The sequence below is a fragment of the Nipponia nippon genome, unplaced genomic scaffold (genome assembly GCF_047370975.1).
Source record: "Nipponia nippon isolate SJK-2023a ecotype South Korea unplaced genomic scaffold, ASM4737097v1 scaffold_1, whole genome shotgun sequence".
NCBI classification, from domain to species: domain Eukaryota; kingdom Metazoa; phylum Chordata; class Aves; order Pelecaniformes; family Threskiornithidae; genus Nipponia; species Nipponia nippon.
Window position 1 is genome coordinate 51,683,332 of NW_028262290.1, and position 24,674 is coordinate 51,708,005.

General features: G+C 38.4%; 1 protein-coding gene across 4 annotated transcripts in view; it reads right to left on the reverse strand.

Annotated features, from left to right (window-relative positions):
* RBBP8 (RB binding protein 8, endonuclease) overlaps nucleotides 1–16,875 on the reverse strand; it is a 38,710-nt gene extending 21,835 nt beyond the window's left edge. Inside the window, exons 1-7 of one of the 4 annotated variants that reach the window (XM_087736159.1) lie at nucleotides 16,788–16,873; nucleotides 15,163–15,299; nucleotides 13,384–13,608; nucleotides 8,410–8,452; nucleotides 3,602–3,697; nucleotides 1,521–1,633; nucleotides 65–106 (exon numbers count right to left, since the gene is read on the reverse strand). In XM_087736159.1, coding sequence (XP_087592285.1) covers nucleotides 65–106; nucleotides 1,521–1,633; nucleotides 3,602–3,697; nucleotides 8,410–8,452; nucleotides 13,384–13,495 — 406 coding nt within the window. In that variant the 5' untranslated portion in view covers nucleotides 13,496–13,608; nucleotides 15,163–15,299; nucleotides 16,788–16,873. Of the gene's footprint in view, nucleotides 1–64; nucleotides 107–1,520; nucleotides 1,634–3,601; nucleotides 3,698–8,409; nucleotides 8,453–13,383; nucleotides 13,609–15,162; nucleotides 15,300–16,365; nucleotides 16,591–16,787 lie in introns of those variants that run through there. The other 3 variants (XM_087736166.1, XM_087736177.1, XM_087736188.1) reach the window with 3 other exon arrangements.
* Nucleotides 16,876–24,674: the final 7,799 nt, after the last annotated feature.

Sequence of the window (24,674 nt, forward strand, 5' to 3'; positions counted from 1 at the left end):
TTAATTACTTTTGTCCATCTACATGCAAGTGAGATGGTGTTGTAAAGATGAATTAATTGCTCACTCAGCTCCATGGACAAAATTGCTTCCTTGGGTTGAAGACAGCCTATGAAGTATAAAGTAATTAGAATTTGGTTTTAGCCACAAAAGCAACCAGCTAATTGGAGAGAATGGAAAAAAAAAAAACAACCAAACAAAACAAACCAATTTCTTAAAATCAGTTAAATATTTTGTCAGAAATTTTTTATTTACTTTTCTTAATTTCCAATTCATTCTGCCCATACTACACAAGCTTACTGCATCACCTTCAGCCTTTTTTTTTCCATGCTGTCTCAAACTAATGTAATGATAGCTCCCACCTTTTCTGTTCACTTTAATTTTTATTTTCTTGTTCTTATTTTTTTGTTTTATATATTACCTCTGGATTATTCTTCACTGACCTTTATTGCTGGTTTCAGGAAATACCTAAGTTGTCATATAGATCTCAACCCAAGCCCATGGAAGACTATTGTTCTGTCAGACAGCGTTCAAGAAGATTTGTACCTAATAGGCCTCACCTCGATTTTTAAGGCTCCGAGATTTATTTAAAGATTGTTTGTACCCTCTTTGTTATTAATCATTGAACTCAAGAATTCAGAATATTTTCATATTAATATCCAATACTAAAAGTCCTTGAAAAATTGATGTATTTTATATTAGTACAGAATCTAATATTTCTATAATTTAAGCACTTAAAAGCTACTTTTTGTGTCTGGCATTTCCCATGTTTTAAATCTCACTGAATGTCTGCTTGTTCTTGATCAAGCTAGACAACTAAAGGACACAAAATAATTAATTAATGGGAAAGATATCATTAACATTTTAAAATCCTGTTCTGTATTTTTTAGCACTTTATACAACCAATCTTTCCAAACTCTCTTTATGAAGACATTTGTTGCGTCCTGCCTTCATGTCACCCAGAAGAGTTTATTTTTTCCTGTCCCATATGTACGACTTCCTGATTTCAAAATGAGCTGGCTACAACCTACGGGGCATGAAGCGATTCTTTTGTGGCTTCAGAGGGTTATGCGAAGGTTATGGGTTACTGCAGTTAAACTCCAAGACCAACTACAGGACACAAGCTGGACCCAGGGAACTTCTGTTTGGACTTGCTACTTTGTGATCACCAGTGACTTTTGAAATCAGGGTTTCCTTAGGAAAACTGGCAATCAGTCATTCTATGCTTTAGCTGTAGGAATAAACAGAAGCAGCCACATTTTATCTACAGTAGCTACTTCACACTGTAAGATTTTCCACGTCAGTTCACTTTCAGTATCAGCACTTGAAACTAAGAAGGTGGGTCAAATGACTAGTAATTGGTATGTTACGTATTTTCAGACTGTAGAGTTAAGTGTCCCCCAACTGAACTTCTTGGGCTTACTAAACACACCATATGTAAATTATATCGAGTTACAGGAATTCATGAAGAACTAGTTTACAAAATAGTATGTTCTGTCTTCAAACTCGTGGGTAAAACTCACTAAGCTCAGTGATAAGTTTAAGATTCTGCTGCCGGATATTTTCAAACTCTTGCTGCTTCTTTCTCATATGTTCTTCAGTTACAGCACAACGATCACATAATCCCGCTCTTAATCTACAATAAAATTAAGAGAAAAAAGTCCCTCCGTTAAGAAAATATTGCCATATGTGAAGCAGATACCCACACTTAACTAGCCTTTTGAACAATGAAAACCAGAACATTTGTGACAACTATGCAGAACACCACTAAGTACTGTGGTTTTGTATGTTGACACAGCAATATTTTGAGATTTCTGAACAATGTAATACTACATGTACTAACATTTGCATAAATGACTGTAGGTACTGGATACTTCTAAAGCAACACGCATTACTTTAATAAAGCGGAGCATGCTACACCTTGCCACTGAAAGCCTTTGTGCGTTGTCCTACTAAGAATACTGTCAGATATAAATTACCATTCATTATAAGTAAAGTTCATTCAAGTAAATACAAATAAGCAAATCATTTCAGTAAATACTACTTCATCTAGGAAGGATATATTGCTGTCATTAAGCAAAGTAATCAAATAAAAAGGACAAATAGTAAGTTCGCTCTGTAACAAACACCAAGCAAATGTGAAATCCTTCTCTAGACAGCAATAATTAGAAGTGGATCCAGAAGTCCATGTGAGGCATTGCCTCCACTGTCTCTAATGGTTTAGATCAGCTGTTTAAAGCATATCCACTATATCAGAAAAGGACTTATGATCACTCCATCTTACTTGACACATTCATTCATGCAACAAAATGTGTGTTCACTTTACAGGTGATAACTGAAGCATATTTATCTCTGGTACACAACAAAAAGCTAACAATATTACCAAAGTGAAAACCAGACTCTCTTTTGCCTGCTAAATAAGAGACCAATTAGTTAAGAATTCTGCATTGCTGCTGCTAGCACATGAAGCATTAAAAACCAACCAAACAAAACACCTAAGTTTCCAATTCCACAGTTGAATACTGGAAGCAAAAGCCATCTTGGCTTATGGGTATTTTAATATTGGGGAATTATGGAAGGAGTAAAATACTGAAATGCCTCTTCATACTAGCTTATCTGACTAACTGTGTAATAAACACAGTATTATCATCTCCTTTTATTAAACCACTTTAAATACTCTTTTTGTTTTCCACAATGTGAGTACTTCATCTGCTAAGAGATTAGAAAAGTCCATCCACTCTGCAAATGTCTCTCCACCTACGTGCTGTGAAAGTTTATTACCTGCATGGCTACAAGTTTATCCCTAATGCCTTTCACAGAGAAATAGAGTTGAAAGCAAAATTTGAGTACTACAGCTCTAAAATTTGAGGTAACACAGGAATGTGGGAAAATAATTTACTATGCAATGATCTCCTGTTCCCAGAAAGCTTCTGAGAGACTATTAGCAGCAAATTTAACACACAGTTTCCAAAACAGGTATCATTTTTAAAGATGAAAAAATGCACTGTAATTTCATGTCTATTTGGCTTTGCTTTGTTATACCGGATTAAACAGGAACAAATAAGGGAAAGGCAGAATGGCTCAAAAGGTGATCAGAATGTCTAAGTTCAAAAGAAGGCAAAAGACAGAACCTGTGATTAAATTTAGGTAAAACAGACAACGGGTAAAAAAGACCCCCTGGAATCTGACAGATTTCCTAGTGAGTTATTTCATGAGTTTCAGAGTATATTATATAGGTTACCCATGGGTTTTATACTTGTATTACACCTTGATTGATATCAAATATACCTCTACAAAAATGGATGGAAAAGAATGTGCTTGAAAATGGCTGTCTGCCTCCCAAGTTGATCTATTTAACTTCTATTTATCTTAGCTGATCTAAGCAAGCTAAGCACTTTGAAAATAATAAAAATAACAAAAAACTAATTCAGTCAGAAGAATCTAAATGCTATACTTTTCTTTAAAACACACTATTTGGATTGTATTGGAAAAGGACTGGTTTGCTAAAAAAACAAAACAAAACAAACCCAACTTGCAAAGTATCCAGAGCTACTCTGTAAGAGCAAAACACAACAAACCCAAAATCTAAAAGACACTACTTCACCTGTCTTCTAAAACCTTGATAGTGTCATGAAGTGCTTTTTGCTGTTCTCTGAGCTGTTGGTTCTTGGTATAAAACTCTTCGAGCCTCTCTGCATCCCTAAAAATCAAACAGAGAAAAAATTAGTTCTAGCTTTAAATTACAGCTATTAGTTTTTCAATAGAGCATTCTCTCTGGCATGTTTCTTTCATATTCTTGGGAAATGTGATTATCACTGGCACAAAGATTAAGTTGAAGATAAATGAAGCAAGTGTTTCTGATGAACGTTAATTTAGAAATGTCCGAGTTAGGAAAGGAGCAGCTAGTTTCTAACTCATATTACAGTTGAGCTTCTGTTGATAAATCTGATTTTTGCTCAGGACAAAAGTTAGAGTTGATGACAGTCAAGGCATAAAAGCTAATAGTATTCAAGCAACAATTTCAGGGAATATATGCTCAAGTAATTCTCTTATTTTACTGTGTTGCGAAGCTGTTGGGAAGCTAACTGGGGTCTTTTACAATCAGGTCATTTTGGTCTTGCCTTAGCAGTGAGGGCATCTTGCTGTGTGGCAAACCACATTAGCTTTGTAAAGCTCTGACAAGTCTTTAGATCCATTAGAGGTTTAGTCCCTCAAGAAGCAATTCTCAGAGTCTATAGAACATGGATTCCCATAATATGAATACAGATAAGAGAACTCTCTTCCCAAAAACCTCAGAAATCAAAGATCTTGGGGAAAATACCTTCTCTAAAAGCCAGGACTATTTACTTAACAAAGAACATCTCCTCAAAAGAGCTAAGGAAAAGCAGTAACATTGACTTCCCAATTTTAGCTCCCCTTCACTTTTATTATTGGATCACAACACCTCTTCAAGATGCAAACAAGGTATGAGCAACAAGCACACAATTTTTTTCTACAAGGAAATTAACTTTCAGTAAAAGCTAAGCAGCTGAATCTATGTAACGTGACAATGACTAACTTCCGAGAATTCATGCCCAGCTCTTCTTTTTACCATGGAATCCTTTGTATATTCCATGAAAGCGGGTGTTTGTTTTCAGTGTGCCCGAGATGTATTACTTGAGGAAGCCACGAAATTAGCTCACAAAAAGCTGCTAAGCACACACACAACAGGAAATGAAAACATATTTATTAACTTGTTGATACATTTCTTTTACATAGACATACTTTTAAATTGGCACTATCCCTTTAAGATACATTAGTCAAACGCATTTTCCTATTGCTGGTATTAGACTAATACAAGAAATTAACAATCAGGGGTCATGAAGTGAATGGGACAGCCGGAAGCTTCCACAGTGTACAATCACAGACATTATTTTATTCATTCTGAAATTTAAGTACAGATATTTCATTTTTCTATACTACCATCCAGACCAATATTGTCCTTTTCAGCTGCATATACAACACATAAAACAGTTACATGCAAACAGCACGAGGGACCATTTAAGACTTGTACTTTCACTTGGGGTGGACAAAGTGTTAAAGTTCTGTTACCTCAGTTCATTAACCAAGTACAGCCAGACATTGCAAAATTTGAAGTATGACAAAAGCAGTCTGTATTTCTCTGATGTTTATGGCATAAAAAAAGATCTCATTTTTTTCAGTTTATGCAACTTACAGAAGGCCTAAAATATCAAATTTTTAAATCTTTTCTCAAGCTACCTTTAAGTCACATTCTATGGCATTAAGTTATTGGGGGGGGAGGGGGGAAAGACATTAACATACACTAATACTCCATGCCTTCCACCTAAACCCTGCAAAATGTCACATTAAGATAGTAAAGATAGAGACATTCAGATAGGTTTATTTGGGTTTTTTTGTTTGGTTTTTTTTTTGTGTGTGTGTTGTTTTTTGTGTTGGTTTTTTTTTCCTCTCCAGAATTCCAGTGCACCTGATAAACATGGCAGACATTTTTGGTTATGAAGGCACTCTGCATAATGAACAGTCTCTGACCTGGCATTTACAAGTCATTAGCTCCAGTGCTGGAGTGGGATACAAAATAAGGTGCTCATTGTCAGCTGATTACCAAGTCTGAAATACTAAACCTCAGGTATTCAGATGCACCAAGGAGAACAAGACCTCCTATGTAAGAGTACTATATCTACAATGTGGTAATTGTAGAAAGATTGCAACAAACAATAATTAAACCATTCAGTATGTGTTCAGTCACATCACTGATAATCTTCATCAACTAGACAATTAACTGATCAATTCAAGATTTCAGAACACGGAAGCAACTCATGACACACCAGGTTATGTTAACAATAACAGCAAGAGATAATTTCATCCTTTTAGATTAAAAATGAAATAACTAGTTAATTTATGAATCATACATAAGAAATAACAAGATGTTAAATTGAGTTTTTCACAGGACAGTAAGTGTAGCCCCTAAGTATAAAACATAGCACCAAATATTTGCTAACTGAAAGCCATCTAATAACCTAACATAATTTTATCTGCTAATATATTCCTTGTGATACTGCAATATCGATGTTCAGAAAGCATTTCTTTAAAATGTAAACAACACATACACAGTTTGGATTTTAAGGAAAGATCTGAATTCATATTTCCAATTGACTAAAAATTCAATGACAGACCAAATAAGCAACTGGACTCTATTGGCACTTTTTTTTTTGTTTTAAGTAATTTGTGAACTCTTACGCACAATTAAACAGCAGCTGCAAATAGTATACACTGTGTTCCACTAGTGCTGGAGATTGAACAAGAAGCCATATAAAAGCTGACAAATCTTGATCCTGAGGAGCAGGTGAATAAGCAGGGGAACAGGGAGTTAGCCACATAGGTACTCGTGGGACTGTAAACCCTGCGGTAGGTTTGGTGAATGGCTTGGTAAATGCAGGGAATCCTGATGGTACCAGAATAAGGTGGATACTGTTGCAGAATTGATTAATCAATCTTTCCTTTTGTGATCCTGTCCTGAACTGTTCCTTCAGCTGCCACTGCTACCTTCTAGCAGCTTCTCTGCAGTCTTTAGTCCTCAGAAAGTGCAAAGAAAACACTTGCACCTGCTCTGCAAGCAGAGTGACACCATGCAGACAAAAGTCAAAACCATAGGCAATTATCTACAGCCTTCACAAATGCTATCTGCATTAATGCAGCTGAAATGTGAGAACACACAACACTGCGCAGCTCAAAGTGCTACCGTGGGTTATCAAATGCCAGAAGGATGGGTGATATTTAACTGAAATAAGCAAAACAGAAGCTCAGAGGAGCTCTGAGCACTACAAAGGATAAACAAAATCCAAAAATGTATCTAGGGAAGACAGCAACACAGGTGTTACAAAACTGAAGGCAATTTCTTCCAAAAGCCTAGTGAAAAGAAACAACAATTTCCCTGGAAGTGAGACACAGTTTTAATTACAGAAGAACAGTTATAATAAAAGTGGACAGCAAGTGAAGTACACCCTGTAGTACGACCGAATTATAGTAGAAAAGCCAGTATCATTATAAGATGCATTTACATACCTTATGTTACAGGAAAAGGAAAGATGGATTCCACTAGAGGGAATTTATTCCTATGGAAAAAACACCTTCGCTTCCCTCCCAACCAGAAATATAAGCACATCAGGGAGTTTAGACAATAACTGTCAAAAATGCTTGAGAGTTGCTTGAGTTACTATTTTACAAAAAAGCACATGATGACTTAATTTTTCTAGACTAGGGGAGGGTTATTTCCTGCTTATACAATTTGAAAAATGTAACTAAAGAAAAGAAACAACTAGAAAACCTAATATGGATTAATGAGGAAGAAAACTGCCTAGATAATAGAAATGTTAATTCTGAAAAAGCACAAACTATGTTTGAGAGCACCGTCGCTACACTTTAAAACTAAGATTGTATATCTTTGACTTCAGATGGCAATGCTGGGAATGCAAATATGGAGGTTTTCTTGCTAATTTTAAGAAAAGTTTAATTTCTTTAACATATCTAATATAATTATATTGTTTTCCAAAGTGGAAAAAGACCAAGTAATTTATTTTTATTCCTCCTACACAGCACTTTATAAAGTGCAACTCATAAAACAGGTCATACGTAATATTAACATAATATTAATATAATTAAACCTGAGGTAGAAATTTGAATAAAGAATCACATTAGCATATCTCATCATTTAATTAAATACGGCTTTAGTCAGCAGAAGGAAAATAAAAGCTGATTTAGTGCTGTAAATACATATTGTGATTCTACTGCACATGTAAATCTTGTAACTCAGATTTTTTCCCTAAATTGCTTCTAATGAACAGAACTAAGAATTAGTAGCAAATAATGACTGCAAAAGAAGTTACATACGCCTTAAGATATAAGAACTGAGTGAAAATTAGCAAGGTTACTACCAGAATCTTTACTGAATGACTGAAAGCTGGGTTAAGGCACAACACCTGATACTGAAAGCAAATGTGTAGCAAAAAAAAAAAAAAAAAATTCTAAAAAAAGTTGGCTTGTCTTGTCACTTACTTCTCTTCTACAGATTAGACCTCAATTTTAAAATGTCTCCCTAATTATCTTTTGTATTAGATATGTCAACATCTTGATAGGCATTCTAAAAATACTGCAGATAAGAAAACCCTACAAGTCATTTGTTCAAGGAAGGCAACCTAGTGTTCAGGTTACACACCCTATAGAGCGCTACATATATTTTTAGATGACCACAGCTGAATGATTAAAGTGAACAGAGTTTTGTAAACGTCTGAAGGAAGAATCCATGAAACCTCAATTGATCTCACAAGAATTACGGCTCATTAATGGTACTCAGACTCTCCTTTAATAAATGAGATCATTAGGATGAGTACTTACAAGCATCTTTCCTTTTTCAATTTAGATATTTTCAGCTGTAAGCCTGAAAAGTGGAAAGAAGAAAATAAATGTTATAGAATTCTGATTAAAAAAAAAATAAAAAAAATCAGTGAAACAAACTAACTCCCCTTTTGCCAATGACATCTGCAAAAAAGAGAAAAAATGTCACTAATTTGGAGAGAAAATGGTTTGTTCTAGACTTCTTGAGTATGTTCTACAGGATCTTGGAAACAAATATAGCTATTACGATCCCTAGGAAACAGGGAATTCTTAAACAAACATGCAGATTCCCATTTAAACAGGTATAAAAACACCTTTGCAAAAAACCCACACATGAACACCAAGCACTGTCAATATATTTTCATTAACTACGCCTACATAAGTACCACAGAATATGGTCTGTGTACATACAAATGGATAATACTACACTTGAAACGTAGCATCCAACCACCGAACTGAAAAATGTATTACAATGTATATGCATAAAGGAAACAGTAAAAATACATGATTCTAGGTTTTAAGGCACAAAAGGACAACATAATCTATTGCAGGTATGCTACCAGACCCTCTCAGCCAAAGCTTCTTTGGAACACCTTAAGGTGAACTGAGGAATGGTATTTCATCTTTCCCCCACTAAGGCCCACACACTCCTAAATGTACGTTCTGTGCAGAAGTAAAAAGGCTTGCAAAAACAACTGATGCTCCCAGCAGGAGTGGCCAGCTGACAGCCCAGGGGCTAGACAGAAGTCCAGCCAACCTGCCCGCAAGGTTTTGGGTGCGTGTGTATGTGCACAGGGGCAGGAAGATAAACATGCTTTAAGTACGGCACAGCTTAACAAGTGGGATGCAGTGCTATGGAAATTTATGTGATACTACCCACACACAAGCTGGCCGTTGCTACTCCAAAAAAATCGTCAGAAATCATCAGACTCCATTGGTATATTTTCTTAAATACAAATCCAACAGAAATTTTTGTAAGACATCAGAAACTAACATAACACAATTTTTTCTTAACGCCATATTTTCTTCAAACTATGAAAAGCTGTGAGCAAATTCAGTTTGAATATGAGGTGTCTTGTGAGCTTTCTTGCAAAAGCATTAGTCATTTAGGGTAATATGATAAACTTATGAAACCAGAACACTTTTAAGAAAACTTCTGATAATTTTGAATTTAAACCAAAACAAATACCTCATACTACATCTTACTATAGAAAAATGTAGGTTAAGGCAGCTAATAGACTTATTTTCTCTCTTCCCTACCACACTGAACTAGGAACAGCTCAAAGGTGAAAACTACTTGCTTGAGAAGGTTCACTTTTCAGGCCATTTACAATGTAACAGCCAGGCCAGCCAGAGCCTCAGTGAACTCATGCCACAGACTGCTACAAGATGCCAGTGAGACAATGAGGTAAAAACGCGCAGAGACTGCTTAAAAAAAAGTTCTTAGGAAATATAGCAAGATTTCTTTCATCTCTAAGTGTTCAACACCTGTGAGATGTTATGTTCTATCATGCAGATCAGCATAGAAAGAGGGTTTATTTTTTTAAGTAGTTGCTATTCATCAAGTCAATTAGGCATCTGCAATTAGAACCCCTATAAAGCATGCTTTAATGCTGCTCCACGCCCATCGGAAGGAATGAAGCTGCACAACAATGCATCTCCTGTATGAACAGGTAGTCTGTTCAGCAAGTACTTAGGATTGTAACATTGGCAACCTGAGCCACAAATTGAAGAGGCAGCACTCAAAAGGCCGAGTACTGTGCTACAGGTAACACTATCTCCCCTCTCACCTGAATTCAGGAGGAACCAAACTAGTTACTTAAAGGTTGCATTTTTTCTTAATTCAAATGACTTTCACGAGAAGGCAGGAAACCAGTTTGTTACATTTATCCAAGAGCATTGAATTACTATGTCGGATGCAATATCTTCCTTTTGCTTTTCCAGAGCATTGGGAGGTTTTAAGCATACTCATTAAGGCAGCTTAGCTTTTTCAGATTTCCTTATTTAATGATCTAGTTCGCATATAAACTTACGTGACACCACACTATGTACATTCCCAATTCAATTTTGTCTTTCACACAATATTTCTACGAAATAGACAAGCTGCAGACTATATAAATCTACACTACCTAAAGCTCATAAGTGCTTTAGTGAATGACATTAAAGTGATGGAGACTTTCTTTAAACTATCATTAGGCAGATTAATTAACCGCACAACAGTACTTTATGAAACTTGCAACTTGATTAGACTATGTACCTGTAATATTTCAATTAACGGCTCTGACAATTTCTGTTCTGATGAATTTTCAAATGCATTAAATCCACTTTCTTAAAACTGACAGTGCTTGGGAAGACTGCAGCATCTTTATTGCTGAAGTTCTCTCAGAAGGGGTTGGACAAGCTTCTGTCAGCAATGACACAGACATAATCCTACCTTAAGGGTATAGAGATGGACTAGATGACCTCTTAACATCCCTTCCAGCCCTGTTTTCTATAATTGTTTACTTCTGAGGAGCTTCCAGCCATTTCCTTTCCTACAGCAATCTATCAATGAGATTGCTTTCCTCATAATTTTCTCTGCATCTGTGACTATGTTTTTTTCCCCATTGATATCTTCTGCTTTTCAGAGGTAAGGAATAGTTGAAGAGAATTAGGCTATTTCTTGTACACAAAACTCTCCTCACATTTCTATGCTGAAATACGTTTCTGTTTAGTATAGAGCTTTAGACTTGAATTCATCCTCAGGAATCATGTTGATAGGACACACATGCAACAAGTATCCATATAATTATTTTGAGCTACATGAAAGTATTAACACCTGCAGAAATGAATCACTTTATAAACAGCATTATTAAATTCCTTTCTAATTTGTGAGCACTATGCAAGTATTCCACACATTCTACAGGTAGGAAATAAAAGTAAATATAGTTTTAATGACCATTATTCTGAGTTGCTGAGCACTTCTGAATTCCATGAAAAGTCAACTGACATTGACCATGCCCAAAAATCTTTGGAAACTGGGTTGTAGGAGTCCTACCCATTGTCACATAATGAATTTGAGAGAAAATGATAGCTATTTTGTCTGAAGAGGGACAAAACTTGTAATTTTTTTGCAAGCGATCAGTTTAAAAGAATAAGAAGCTGCCTTTGTTTAGCTAACATGGTGGAAAAATATACACCCTTTACAATATAGCAATATAAAAAAACCCAACAATAAAATCCATTTCAAACTGTACGAGTTTGAAGTATTCTCTAGTCTATATTCTATAGGTGTATAAATATTCTAACCTGTATAATATGCCTGACCATTGCAAGCTCATGTGTCATAAATCCTACTTTTCACGGATTTGTAATAAATAATAAGAATTCCACCATTACAGTGGGCAGTACATTGTGCATTATACATGCAAAAAGCTTTTTCTCCATCTAATAACTTTCCCTTAATCCACCTTCCACCATCTTTAAAATAATTTTTTGCTGACATTTAGATTGGAAACTCATGAGTCAATTTTCTTATTTATAGACTTCAGAAACAAGCAAAGTCCAGGCAAGCCTGTGTTTGATGTTTCTAAAATATCCTCCAGTACCATTTTCTATAAGAGGATCCCCACCTTTTGAAAAAATTAACTATCCTTCAGGCATGTCTTTGATGTTATCATGGAAGACCTAATTTTACCTAACACTGTGCGGGACATACTGACAAAGGGCTAGGCATGAAAAAGAGTGCCTAGTGGCAAAATTATCTGGCCCCACCCAGCATGCATTCTAAGGAGTATCTTCACTTGTATAAAGAAAACCAAAACTTTAAAATCATGTGCTGCATATCCCAAGAAACTAGAGAAGGGGTCACTTAACATAACCTTCTACATTAGAGCTTTTTGTTTGTTCAGTTTTTGTTGTTCAGACATGCCATAGATTGCCAGATCCCATTCTGTCAGTACTTCCGCATTTATCTGCAGTTGACATCACACCCACTCTGAAAAGAACCACTGAGAATTAAAAAAAAAAAAAGTCATAAAAAATAAATAATTTCTTTGATTTTTGGGACACAATATAAAATTATATTTCATGTGGTCGCACATACTTTTTTTAATGTAACAAAATGCTACTATCTGGTACATCTTCCCTTTCAGTTGCCAAACTGATAGAAGTTTTTTTTGTTTGGTTTTTTTTTTTTTTTTCTTAAATTACTAACACACAGTGTCAAGGCCCAGTGTTGCAAATTGTTGAGTCAAGACTTTCAGTAGGAGGTAGGTATGAAACATCTACACATTATAAAACAGTCCCCCACAGTTTTTGAAATTAAGAAGTGATGATACAACTGGACCTAAATGGACAGACCTGGAACAGTTTTGAGGCTGGTGGAAATGACCAAGGCCACTGGAATGGTCTGACTACAAAGGTCCACTTGCATGACTAAAGCTCTTAATTCACAAAAACTCACCTGCTTTTATTCCAGCCTAATATAAATACTATTTCATGCATAAGGATATGCTTGTTGGAAGATTCAGATACTGTTCTAATTCCATCCAAGTAATGGATCATGTGACTTAAGATTAGCAGAACAAAATCTTAACTTCTTAAGAAGTATTTTTAGCAATACATTTTATGAATACTACTTGTGAAACAATATTAGTAATATAAATTTGGAAACTTTGAATCATAACCCATTAAAGGTAAAGTAACATTTAAATATTTCCTAAGCAAACACAGATCCCATGTAACATTGTGTTACTTTTTCTTCACTGTCCTAGCAAGTGATTTATACTTGTTGATAGTTTAAATCTAATCCTGTTAAGCCAGGCTTCGACAATCAATCTGTAAGGATCACTTGTAATCATCCAATCCAACTTTCTGCATAACATAAGACATTAAAAATCTATTTAGTTCCATGCAGGTGGAGTGGTACTCTGGTTCAAAGTTCTCCTGTGATAACAGACAGCCTTCTGTAAACCCAAACTTTAACACATTTACCTTGTACTTCTTTATCATGACATTCTTTCAGTTTGGACCACAATTCCTTGAAGAAATCTCCAGTCGGTTCTGCAGAACTAGGGCTCCCACAGCTTCCTCCAGATGTATTCATCTTGCTTTTTTCTGCTCCCAGCTTCTTTGACTTATTTGCAGAAGTGGCTCACTTTCACACTTTAAGTTTTAAATTACATAGTTATGAAGCTGTTTCTGAAGACACGTGTATGCCTGTAATGACAGATCGACAACACTTATGTTTGCATTTAGCAGTGTAACTTGCAGCCATGGATGAAATACAAAGATTACTGCCTATCCTCGTTGAGTGGTACTTATACACTGACAGTCACTCTGAAAAGTGCGGAAGATGCTAAGTATCTTGCTACAAGTAATTATAAACTAACAGAATTCCCCCCCTGCCTTAAACAGCTATCAACTTAAAATTAGATTAAGATGCTTAGGAGTCTTTATTCTTTTCCTACGTAAAGCTACAGTTAAACAGAATTCCTGTTTTCCAGAAGTAACCCATGCTTCCAAAATCTTGCTGTCAGCAAAAGCATTTGTCAAAAGTTTTATCAGGGATATATTTGTGTACATACATCCTGTACATAAACATGGATTCAAACGACACCCTTCTGCAAGAAAAGTTCACATCCCCTTGAAGACTTTGTGATTCTACATTGAAATTATTCCTACTCCCTCATGAAAAGGAAATAGGAGAGTAATCTCAAAATCTATAAATCTCAAAAAAATTAGTATTTGAGAACTATCAAATTCAGGCAGCCCCATCTTAAAAGCCAGACTGCCTACACAACTCAGAACAATCTTACCCATAATTCTTCTTTGTTTTGAAGGGTTTCTTAGCACAGATGATGCCCTCCAGTAAACTACAGGGGAAGCATGGTACTCAGATCTGGGTCTGAGCTAAGGTAAGAGTCCATTCTATTGGCACTGGGTGTCCAATATTGAAATACTCACAGAATCTCTTTGTCCTTCATTTTCCTGCGTGTGAAACTGGACTTTCAAAGTCTTCCCCATTTCTATGTGGTCAATGTCAAACAAACACTTTTGAACAGGGACTGTGTCATTACCAGGTGGACATCGCTACCTCTATTACTCAGTAATATAAATTACAATAAGAAAAAAAAAATCCAAGGTATTTTGTACTACTCCTAAAGTAGCAGCCTAAGCAAGCAAACCACAATGTCTATATAGACAAATAAAAGGAGCAATTGGCTCTCAAATTTTTGAGGCACAAGTTATAGTTGTAGTTCAGACAACACACGGTCTACAACCAGTCAAGAAGCTGCATTTCCTATGTTGAGAGCCTTCAAGCAACTTAGAATATGTGAATGCAGCTACTGGTTTAGCTGGTCCCCTAGATTCACCATGATAAAATATTTAGTCCGGTGTTCGGTGACCTAGTGTAGGGCCTGGAGGCCTTAGTTCCGGCCTCCTTTCTCACATCGCTGTGCACAGTCTTAAGCAAGGCATTTTTCTTTCAGTATGGCTGTCTTTAAAATGGAATAAAAATAATGGAATAAATGGAACGAAGCATTATTCTCGACAACACAGGAACACTTGAACTGTATGTTTTCTATAGTATAAGGATACTTAAACACTACAGTAAGGGAGCTGACAGAACCTTCAGTAACCATTAGGTAGCTCCAGATTTGCTTTTAGCATGCTCTGTCTATAGAAAATTCAGTGTTCGTTTCAGTACTCGGTTTAAAGTTAGCTAATGTTCTTACATTAAGAAAAGTCCTTAATAGACAATAAAATTACCTTTTCAACTTAGCAATGCCTACAATTCTTCAGCGGAAGTTGTACAGTAATCTGCTTGCATCTTGCAGCTGAAACGCTCCACTTTGTGTGCAGTCACATTAAGCCATCTTACAACGCTTCTTTGTGGAATCGATTGCCTAGTGACATTAGGAACGTCTTTTAAACTCTTATTTTTCTACCTTCAAGCACAGATATCGCAGAAACCATCTTTTTCTCTGTCAAGCGCTAGGGCAGTTGAAATCAACAAACTTGCTCTCACTTACTGGCCTAGATTTGAGCATGTCAGACGAACCATTTTCAATAAAAGGGTGTCTGACTCTATAATTATTAAAAGCTGTCCCTAGTGTTTTTTTTTTTTGGTTCTTTCCCCCCCCCCCCCCCCCCCAAAGATGACTGTAAGAAAAAATGCACAAAACTTGCTCAGAGTTTCTGCAAATGATTAGTACCTCAACTGAATACAAACAGGGGAAAAAAAGAGCAATGAGTTTTCCCAAGCTTCACCTGCTTCAAGATCCCAAAATGACACATTGCTTTCTACAGGTGTTCAACCTGCCTTCAAATAGAGGGCCCCCAACAAGTGTTCAGGTAGAGCCTTTGACAGGTCTGGGCAGTTGCACAGGTGTAGAAGGCATTCAGTCATGTCAGCTTCTTAGCTTACTCTCTAGTCCTAAGGAAGGGCTTTCCAGTCCTTAGGGAGAAAAAACACCTGAGCTAGATGTACAGCCACTTGCAGGCAGGGAGAGAACTGGAAGCTGCCCGAGGGGGGAAGGAACCGCGATGCCAGCCCCTCTCCCAAACGTCCTGCTGCTCTCTCAGACAGGGCTTTGCTCCTATCCTCCCGACTAACCCTTTCACAGAACAACATTTCTATTTCCCTCTTCTTCCAACCACCAGCTCCCTCCGGCACCGTAAGACTTTGCGCAGCTTCATAAACGATTGCCTTCCTACACACGCCTTCATCGGCACCGGCAGTTAGCGCCGATAAAGCACTGAAGCTGCTTATCTGTATTTATACTTCGCCGAGAGGAACACGTTGCCTCTCCGTGATTCTGGAGGGCATAAAGCTTCCTGAACCCCTGACCCCCACCAGAAAGCCTGAGCACCAGCTGCTCCTACAAACTCAGCTCTCCTGTACCTCCCAGCGGCGATTTTTTTTTTTTCCTCCTCCTTTCCTTTTGCACGAACAGCATAGAGAAAACTCACTCGTAAGACACGCCGGGGTGCTCTGAGAAATCCTGCCATGACCAGCGCCTGAGTTTGCCAGGCGGCAGCGAGCACCCGCGCCTCAGCCGCTCCAGCCTCCCGCCAGGCTGGTGTCACGCCCAGGAGCCAGGACGGCAAAGGAGGGGTCGGGCATCTCCCCCCACACGCCCTTTCTCCCGGGCGGCAGCAAGGCCGGCCGCAGCCTCCCAAACGGAGAGAAGGGGCAAGCGCGGCCCGCTCCCGGCGGAAGGAGGGCCAGCGTTTGCAACGTGTCCCGCGGGAACCCAAGGGGACCAGGGGCCGGGGGGGGGGGGCGAGGGAGAGGCCCCCACCGGCGGCGCGGAGCTGTGGCGGAGCCCGTCCCCGCGGCGGGCTGGCGGCCGTTACCAGGCGGCGCCGGTGAGGAGAGCGCACGCCGTTACCTGGTTGGCTCCCGGCGGCTCCGCGCGAAACGGCGGGAAAAGGGAAAGCCGGGGCCCGGCGCCTTTCCCGCGGAGGGAGGCGGGGCCCGCGCAGTTCTCGCGAGGCTCCCGCACCGCTCTCGCGAGAGCAGGGCTGTGAGGGGCTCCCGCCGCGGGGGCCGCCCTCCATCCCGGGCCCTGGGGCTGCGCCCCGGGCCTCGCCGTTTCCAACAGCCGTCGAGTCCGACAGCCGTGGTCCCGGCCCTTTCCTCCTCAGCCTGTGTCTGGCCTGGCCTCAGAAGAGCCGAGGGGGCGAGCCAGGCTTTGGCAGGTGCCGCGGTTAAGCATGGCAGGCACGAAGCATTATGGAAAAGCAAAAGTGTGTGTGGGAGCCTGCATTAAAGCAAATGCTGCCCGTACAGGAGGAGCCTACCTGAAAGAAAGTCTTGCTCCTTTAGGTGCAAAGAGGCTCTTTGATGCTCCTGTGGCAGAAGTGGCCTTGCTAGTATTCAGGCTGTGCTGCCAAATCTACCTTTTCCACAGGATTTGTAATCTGCTGACTGCTGGGGTTTAGACACAGAAGATATATTTGCAATGCTTCCCTCCACACACCCTTCTTGATCTTAACAGATTCCATGGATTTGTCATTTTAGCATACAGCAGAACAGCCTAGAGCATATTTTAATGTTTTATATAGGCTCATATAACTAGTGTGGCATAAGGCAGCTGAACTTTGGTGTCACTTTTGAGATTTTTGCCAGCGTAATTTTTTTGCCCAAATTGCAGATCAATGTTCTTTCATTCATTGGGACCAACCCTGCTGTCTGCCATGAGATAAACCCCTTGGTTTTCAGTTTGTAGTTGTCCTTAGTAATGAAATAGAAACAAAACACAGCTTTTCACTATTACTATTCTGCCTTCACACGATTCCACTGCACCATTTTGGTATGTGTAGGAACACTTGCAGAGACAGCTTAGTGATGTGATTAGAGGACACAATGGCGATCAGTTTGCAAGAGCCAGTGCTGCAAACCACATGCTTTCTAGATTATTAATAGTGGTATGAAAGAAGTTAGGTGTTCGGGTATTTAATAATTGTTACTAACTGTTCCATCTTACTCTTGTTTCATTACTCAGATTACTCAGATCTCCAGAAGGTATCATAAATATGGAGCTACAGCATAAATAAAACTGAATCTGAAATACTATTCTGACATTTCTGAAGTATTTTGAAATACTGTCAGACAGGAGTCCAAGACAACCTGTGATTAAGCAGGCTTTAAACCTGTGGTTCACCTTTCTTGAAAATACTTTTGGTTTCCTGTCAAATATGTGCCTTGAATTTTGAAGTATTTTGAAAAATCTTGTAGTTAACTTTGCTCATTCCTTGCAATTGTTTAACCACTTATTTTTCAACTAAAATAAAATAAATCCAGTGTTCAGTAGCTCAACGGCAGGTAAGTTACATTGTAAGTTTGGTCCGTTATCATATCAGTACACATATGGTAGAACTAAAATTAGCTACATCTAATGGAAGAAATGTCATAATAGGTTGTGGTAGACACTCCAGTCTTCTTAAATAATGTTGTTGGCAGCTTTTTATTCTACTTTTGAAACTTCTATAATCTAAAAGTTTGTGATGTAGGAAAGTAATCATTTCCTCAGAGGTAAGAGAAACAGATATCTTAAATATGTACACAGATCTGATAAGTAGCAATAAAATAGCACTCTTGCCGATTGTTCAGCTATTTTACCATAAACTGGACCCTTCTTTCTATTTATAGGAAGCAGTCTGGAAAGTAATTATGTCATCCATTTTATTTCCCAGTAAACTGCGTGAGCAGTTTATTCTCATATTCTCTCATGTTGAACTTTACAGCAATATAAATCCATTGACTTCTGCAGTGTTATCTACTCAACAGTAAGTGATAACGGATTAAGACCAGCAGTTGAACTTTATCTCCCTTCCAGATTTGATTTTATGTATTCCATAATCACATACTTGGCCACCAATTACTGAATAGATACTTGGCTCGTTAAACGTACTAGAAAACTACTGAAGAGTCTGCTGTTCCACATTCACTTATATTGAATGTCTTAAGCTGACTAGTCTAACTGGAACTGCATCTCATTCATCTCATAAGAGTAAACACACACACCTAGACAATAAAACTGTGGGAAAAATACTTCACCGTTGTTGCGCTTGAAGAGATATGAAACTTTCAATGGTGTCATGGCTCATGTCCAGACTTCAAAATAACCCTTAATATGGCACATTAAACCAGGTGACAGAATACTTATCCGTGAGCAACTCTGCAAAAAGGGAATCTAATTTAATCCTAGCCCATTTTAGACCTGGCTGGTCTGAAATGTTTAATCTTACTAATAGTATTTGAAGCAGTTGATTTTCAATTACACTTTAGTGGTAATGCCTTCCTTCTTGATGACTGGACTATTTACCACCAAATCAACTAATGACTGAATTTCTCTTGTAAGAGTACTGCAATGTTGCAGCACAGATAAAGTTAAAAATAGCCTTTAATTCCCCCCACCCCCTTTTTGGGGGGTAATACAGAGGCTGCATCAGTGTTTCTAGCCATTCAAGTAGCAGAAGGTGACCTAGCTCCCTGCATATGCATTCAGAATAGGGTTAAAAGAGATTAGCAGAAAGCTTATGTTTTTTGCTTCTATTACCTTAAATTTAGATGTAGAGATTAAAACCAGCTTTGAATTACACTGAGGAACTCCAATTTAAATATTTTAATTGTTTTAAACACAGTGGTAAATATATCACTCTTTCCCTGTATATATAAATGTATATATACATATATATATAATAGTGAAGTCCTTATTTATTCTCATGAGATTTAGTAGATTGCACATATGCATACATGGGCAGTGTGCTCACAACCTCCTTGACTTGCAGATCTGCATTGAGGGATAAATGTATTGCTTAACTCTCTAGTCCTGTTCATTTAATGAACTTTACGTTGCAGTTGCCAATGAGGACATCAAAGAAGCCCAACTTCAGATACAGCAAATAAGACCATGTGGCACAGTTCAGCTGCTACCTAAACGGGATTTGAACTGGGAGTGTGGGAACTGGCAGTCCTCCGAATGGTACGATTTCTTACAGCTGGGGGTGGGCACACAGAGCACACCACTGCTGGCTGGCACAGGTAGCTGCTTTCTCTGGAAAAATAGGGAGGAGCCACTCCATCACCCCCACTAGTTAGTTGAATTTGATTCTTCTCAAGCTGCTTTCGTAGCCACTTTTGAAATCGAGCCAAGATCAAATTCCCTGATGCCAGTAACATTGTTCACTTTAAGAAACCCTCTTCTTTGAAGTGCTTTCACTGCTCCTCATCTGTAGTCAGAAACAGCCAGGATTTATTCAACTGAAACTCTCAGGTCTTTTAGAGAGCCTTGATGGAGGGAAAAAAAAAAGCAACCTGAGGGATGCTGTTGCAGGACCCCAGTGCAGTGTTCCTCATCCTCAGACTCTAAGCAACAGCACCTATTTGTGTTAGCTGCATGCGGAAATGTTTTGCTCCTACTGATGTTTCTCAGGTTAACGTGAATAGTCTGAGTAGTTACGCATGTTTGTCTCAGCATTGGAAGGCTGTTTCAGGCTTGGAAGGCTGAAGCAAAAGTTTACAGGTCTGTGTACAGAATCATGCCACCTATCTTTTACTGTAGTGAACGACAAGAATTCAGGACAGCAAAACAAGGAAAAGAGAAACAACATATGGGAAATAATACTTTACTTACCTTTTGAGAAAAAAATCCTCAGACAATGGCCCCTGCCCTTCCTGCCCCCTAAAAAAAAGCTGAGGAAAACCCAAATAAAACAGAACACGCAAACTGGAGAGAGAGAGGATGGCAAGCAGGATTTTGAAAAACTGATTTGTTTGGTTTGAATCTTAAAAATGTGCTGTGTTAAAACCCTGTAGCTTTAGAAATCAAAGCTCTCTTGTATCATTTTATAGGCTCTATAGAGAATCCCTGTGCAAACCATACAGTTCAGCCAGCTGTAATTTTTTCTTTTGAAAATGGTTTATTCTGTAGGAAGTTTTCCTTCCATATTTGATAGCAAAATCAACAGAGATGATAAAAATGAAATGTTTTTTCCTGATGAATATTTTTAGCTTCTGTGAGAGTACAAAACTTTCCCTATGTTCTTTTCCATTTTCCCACATTGAAAAAAAAAATTTACACACAGATACAATGTTGGTAATGAGCAGGTCATTTCAATCTGCTCTTTATTGAGGTTTTAAGCTTCTCAAGAGGCCTTTTTATTGTCACTCTACAAAAGAATAATAGTGTTCATTTTTGCATCAACCTGGAAATTGCTGGCAGTAAACACCTCCATAACTGAAGCTTCCTGTTATGTGACTACCATAAAGTCTTACATAATCCTGTATAGATATTTTTGTATCTAGTGGTTTATGTGCACTGGGGATTCTGATTTCTTTTTTTTACGTCATGAAAGAGAACAGTAATTGTTTCACTTAAAGGTAGACAAAATTAAGATTTCCAGGGAGATGGAAGTAGCTATGTGAGGGTTTTCAAAAATGTAGTTACACAGATGGCGAGAAGATTCACATTTACTTAAGTTAAAGAGTTATTTTGTCCTAACAGGCATGATAAAACCTGTCTTCATTCCTTTCTATTCAGCTCAGCAAGTACTTCTGTGCTCCAGTAGTTAATCAGTTACTAGATTCCACAGCTTTTGTTTTCACACTGTTTAATTTTTCTTATTTGACACAGAACCTGTGAATGGATTCAGTTGCAGATGCAGGTACAACTTTCAGGTCTGCCTACTCTTTATGATTAGAACTGCTTTTCGTTACCGTTGCCACCACCGTTACTCATTCTAAACAGGTAAATTTCTAATAAGTGTATAGAAAGAAGGCAGTAAGAATGACAAGTATGTTTCTTATCTTACCATGAAGCCAACTCTGATTATATAAATCTAGATTTAATTTAACTCACTCCATAAAATTGAACAATTAAAAAAGTTAGTCTGGCAAGAATTAGTAACCACACATCTTACTGTAATGGCACTATGCCTTGTCACAACAGTGCTGTTACGAGACAGGGATTATAAGAACACCGTAATAAAGAGAAGACCAACAGGCAATACTTAAATGACCTGCTCAAAATACTAAGTCATTGGCAGTGGAGTTTCTCTCTCTCACTCCCATGCTTAGTTCATTGAACCGTCTCTCCAGTAAATACTCTTGCAGACAGAGCAGATGATGTTGAGCTGCACACAGAAGGGTCAAAATGCTGCGCTCACAAAAATCCTGTCAACAAGCACCATAGAGACTGGCAGTACTCAGACACATTAAGGAGATAGCCATTATACCACTTCAAGCATAAGAGAAATTTTTGCTTAAGGTTATCTTAATTTTAAAGAAAGACTTTCAAAACTCACCCTTCTGTTTGAATTGTGAAAAGTTCTGTTCTTGATCGGGGTGATAAATATTTACTATTGACTTCCCCTCCAGCTATAAACCTCAAGTGTAAGTAAGATGAGGAAGCCACTGTGGACCACACTAGAGAATGCCGAGAGGAGATCTGCTGCACCTAAGATATATACAATGTGCAATGGATAACCTAATATGCCTTTCATTTAACTGGCTGGGCAGGTTTCTGCATTCTGGAGAGCATGGAATCATACCAGAATTTGTTGGCATAACAGGCCCGTCAGACCGGTTCCCGGGGCGCCCAGGAACCTGCCCAACCAGTCTGCATCAAAGGCCGGCCCAACATGCTGCAGCTCAGCTCGGCTCAGGGAGGCTTCATACACTGTGAATTATTCACGCCTCTGTCAACTCTCAACATACTACTCGGAGAGAATGATGTAGCCTCCAGCAAAATAATTTACTGAGGGGTGGGGGAGTGATACATCCTTGTTAAGTGTAGCAAGATCTTATTGTTATAAATTTTCTTTCATTTTATATGCAGATGCACTGGGCTAGAGGTCTTGCCCAGCATAAGTACAAAGAGAAACAGGAAAGAAAATACCTTTTTTTTATAACACTAACCATACAGACTTATTATAATCAAATAACACCAAATTTTCAGTGTGACCAGCTAAAAAAACCCCAAATTATGCTCTAATTCAGATTTATTTCCAGTCCTGCTCTAGGTGTTTAAGTATACCTACTGTATGTATAGGATTCAGCATAGCTTTGTTACAGGTGGGAGACAGGACACTGGGAACTTGCATGTGGAATATCCACCTTGTGACTTCGGTGGAGCCCTAGGTCAGTGCAAGCTCACCCTGAATTACTACACAGGATATTTCAAGGTGAAACAGGTCAGAGAACACGGAGTGTATGGGACACGCATCCATAACCACGAGGAACTACTTGTGAGGCAACACCCTGCTTCTCCGAAGGGTACAGCAGCTGCCCTGTTACAATAGCACATGGGCTGCAGCAGCAGCTGTGCTGCTTCTTGTTCATGGCTGGGGGGCAAGAATACTTGCACGTCAGTCCTACATATAGCATAGTTATTCAAGCTGTAGGCAGAGATCAGGATATGCCCCAACAGAAGCCTGCATCTGTGTAAACTTATTACTTCTTTTTTTTCAAATGCAAATATAGATCATAACTTTTAGATCTCCTGCTGTGATTGTCAGAGATGTTGCCTAAAATCAGTAGGAGTTGTAGAAGTTTAACACTTCTGGAAATGTGTCATGGATACATACAATCAGTGTGCTAAACCTATGCTTAGGCAAGTTTCCTTTATTTTTTTATTTAGGCACCTAAATTGAAACACTCAGGCTTGAATAAATCGGCTTTAATGTTGTCAGAAGCTCTGAGTAACTGGAGAAACCTGTGTTTGTTCATGAAATGATCCCACACTGGTATCCTTTTTATCCTTTTTTAGATCATTTCTTACTTACCCATTTTAATAATAGTTACTAGACAACTAGTGGTCAGAACAGGAAGTTACCATCAAATTCAACGAGTGTTGTGCAACATGGGCAGTTTTTTCATCATTGACCACAATACGTGAATGAAAAAATGCTGGTACTTGAATATACTCTACTCAGATTATTTTACTACAGGAAAGTAACCATTCTTATAAGACTACATCTTATGACAGCCTTGAAAGGAAGGCTTAATTGTGAAGAAGGCAACTGGATTACTAACTGAGCTGAAATGACAGATGTACGCTGTTTGTGCTTGCAGTCACACCACCTTAGGCTATGATCTCATACAATGAAGCAGGGCTGGGCTTGGTCAATACTTGGATAAGAGATTTACAAAAAGTCCGCTGCAGGAAGTGGTTTTGGTGATTCAGTAGGCTATACTGAATAATTGGGCATCAGTGCCAAATGTGATGGAGACATTGGGTCCTGGATATGCCACAGTCTTGGTGCCATATAAAATTGAAGTTTTTAAAGACTCCAAAGCGCTTTCCACAGGTACTACATCTTGAACTGTAAATCCCTGTCCAATGTGAATGTACTATGTCTGCCTACAGTTTGTTTTTATGAGTGTCACATAATTGGATAAACTGTGTAACTGATTAACACAGGTAAATTACCACCCAAAATAGCTGTTAGACTATCGAATGTGGAAAAGGTTCTGCTTGCATAATAGGCTTAAGGAGGGCTGGGGTGCTTCAAAGCTGGTATACACCTTCCAACTATGTCAGCTGGTCTCATAAAAGATACTGTCTGAAATTTTACGTCCTGCATTCTGAGCTCATCATGGCAACACCAGGGCTGAGGAAAGAACATTTTGACCATTTTTGAATGGATAGAATAAATGACGGCTTTCTTGATAACTCTTCTCCAGATTAAACCTGGAGCATTGTAGTGAATCTGATGGTGGGCCTTTAAAAGGCATTGGGCTTGCCATTTAACTGTTTACTGGAGTCTGAAGA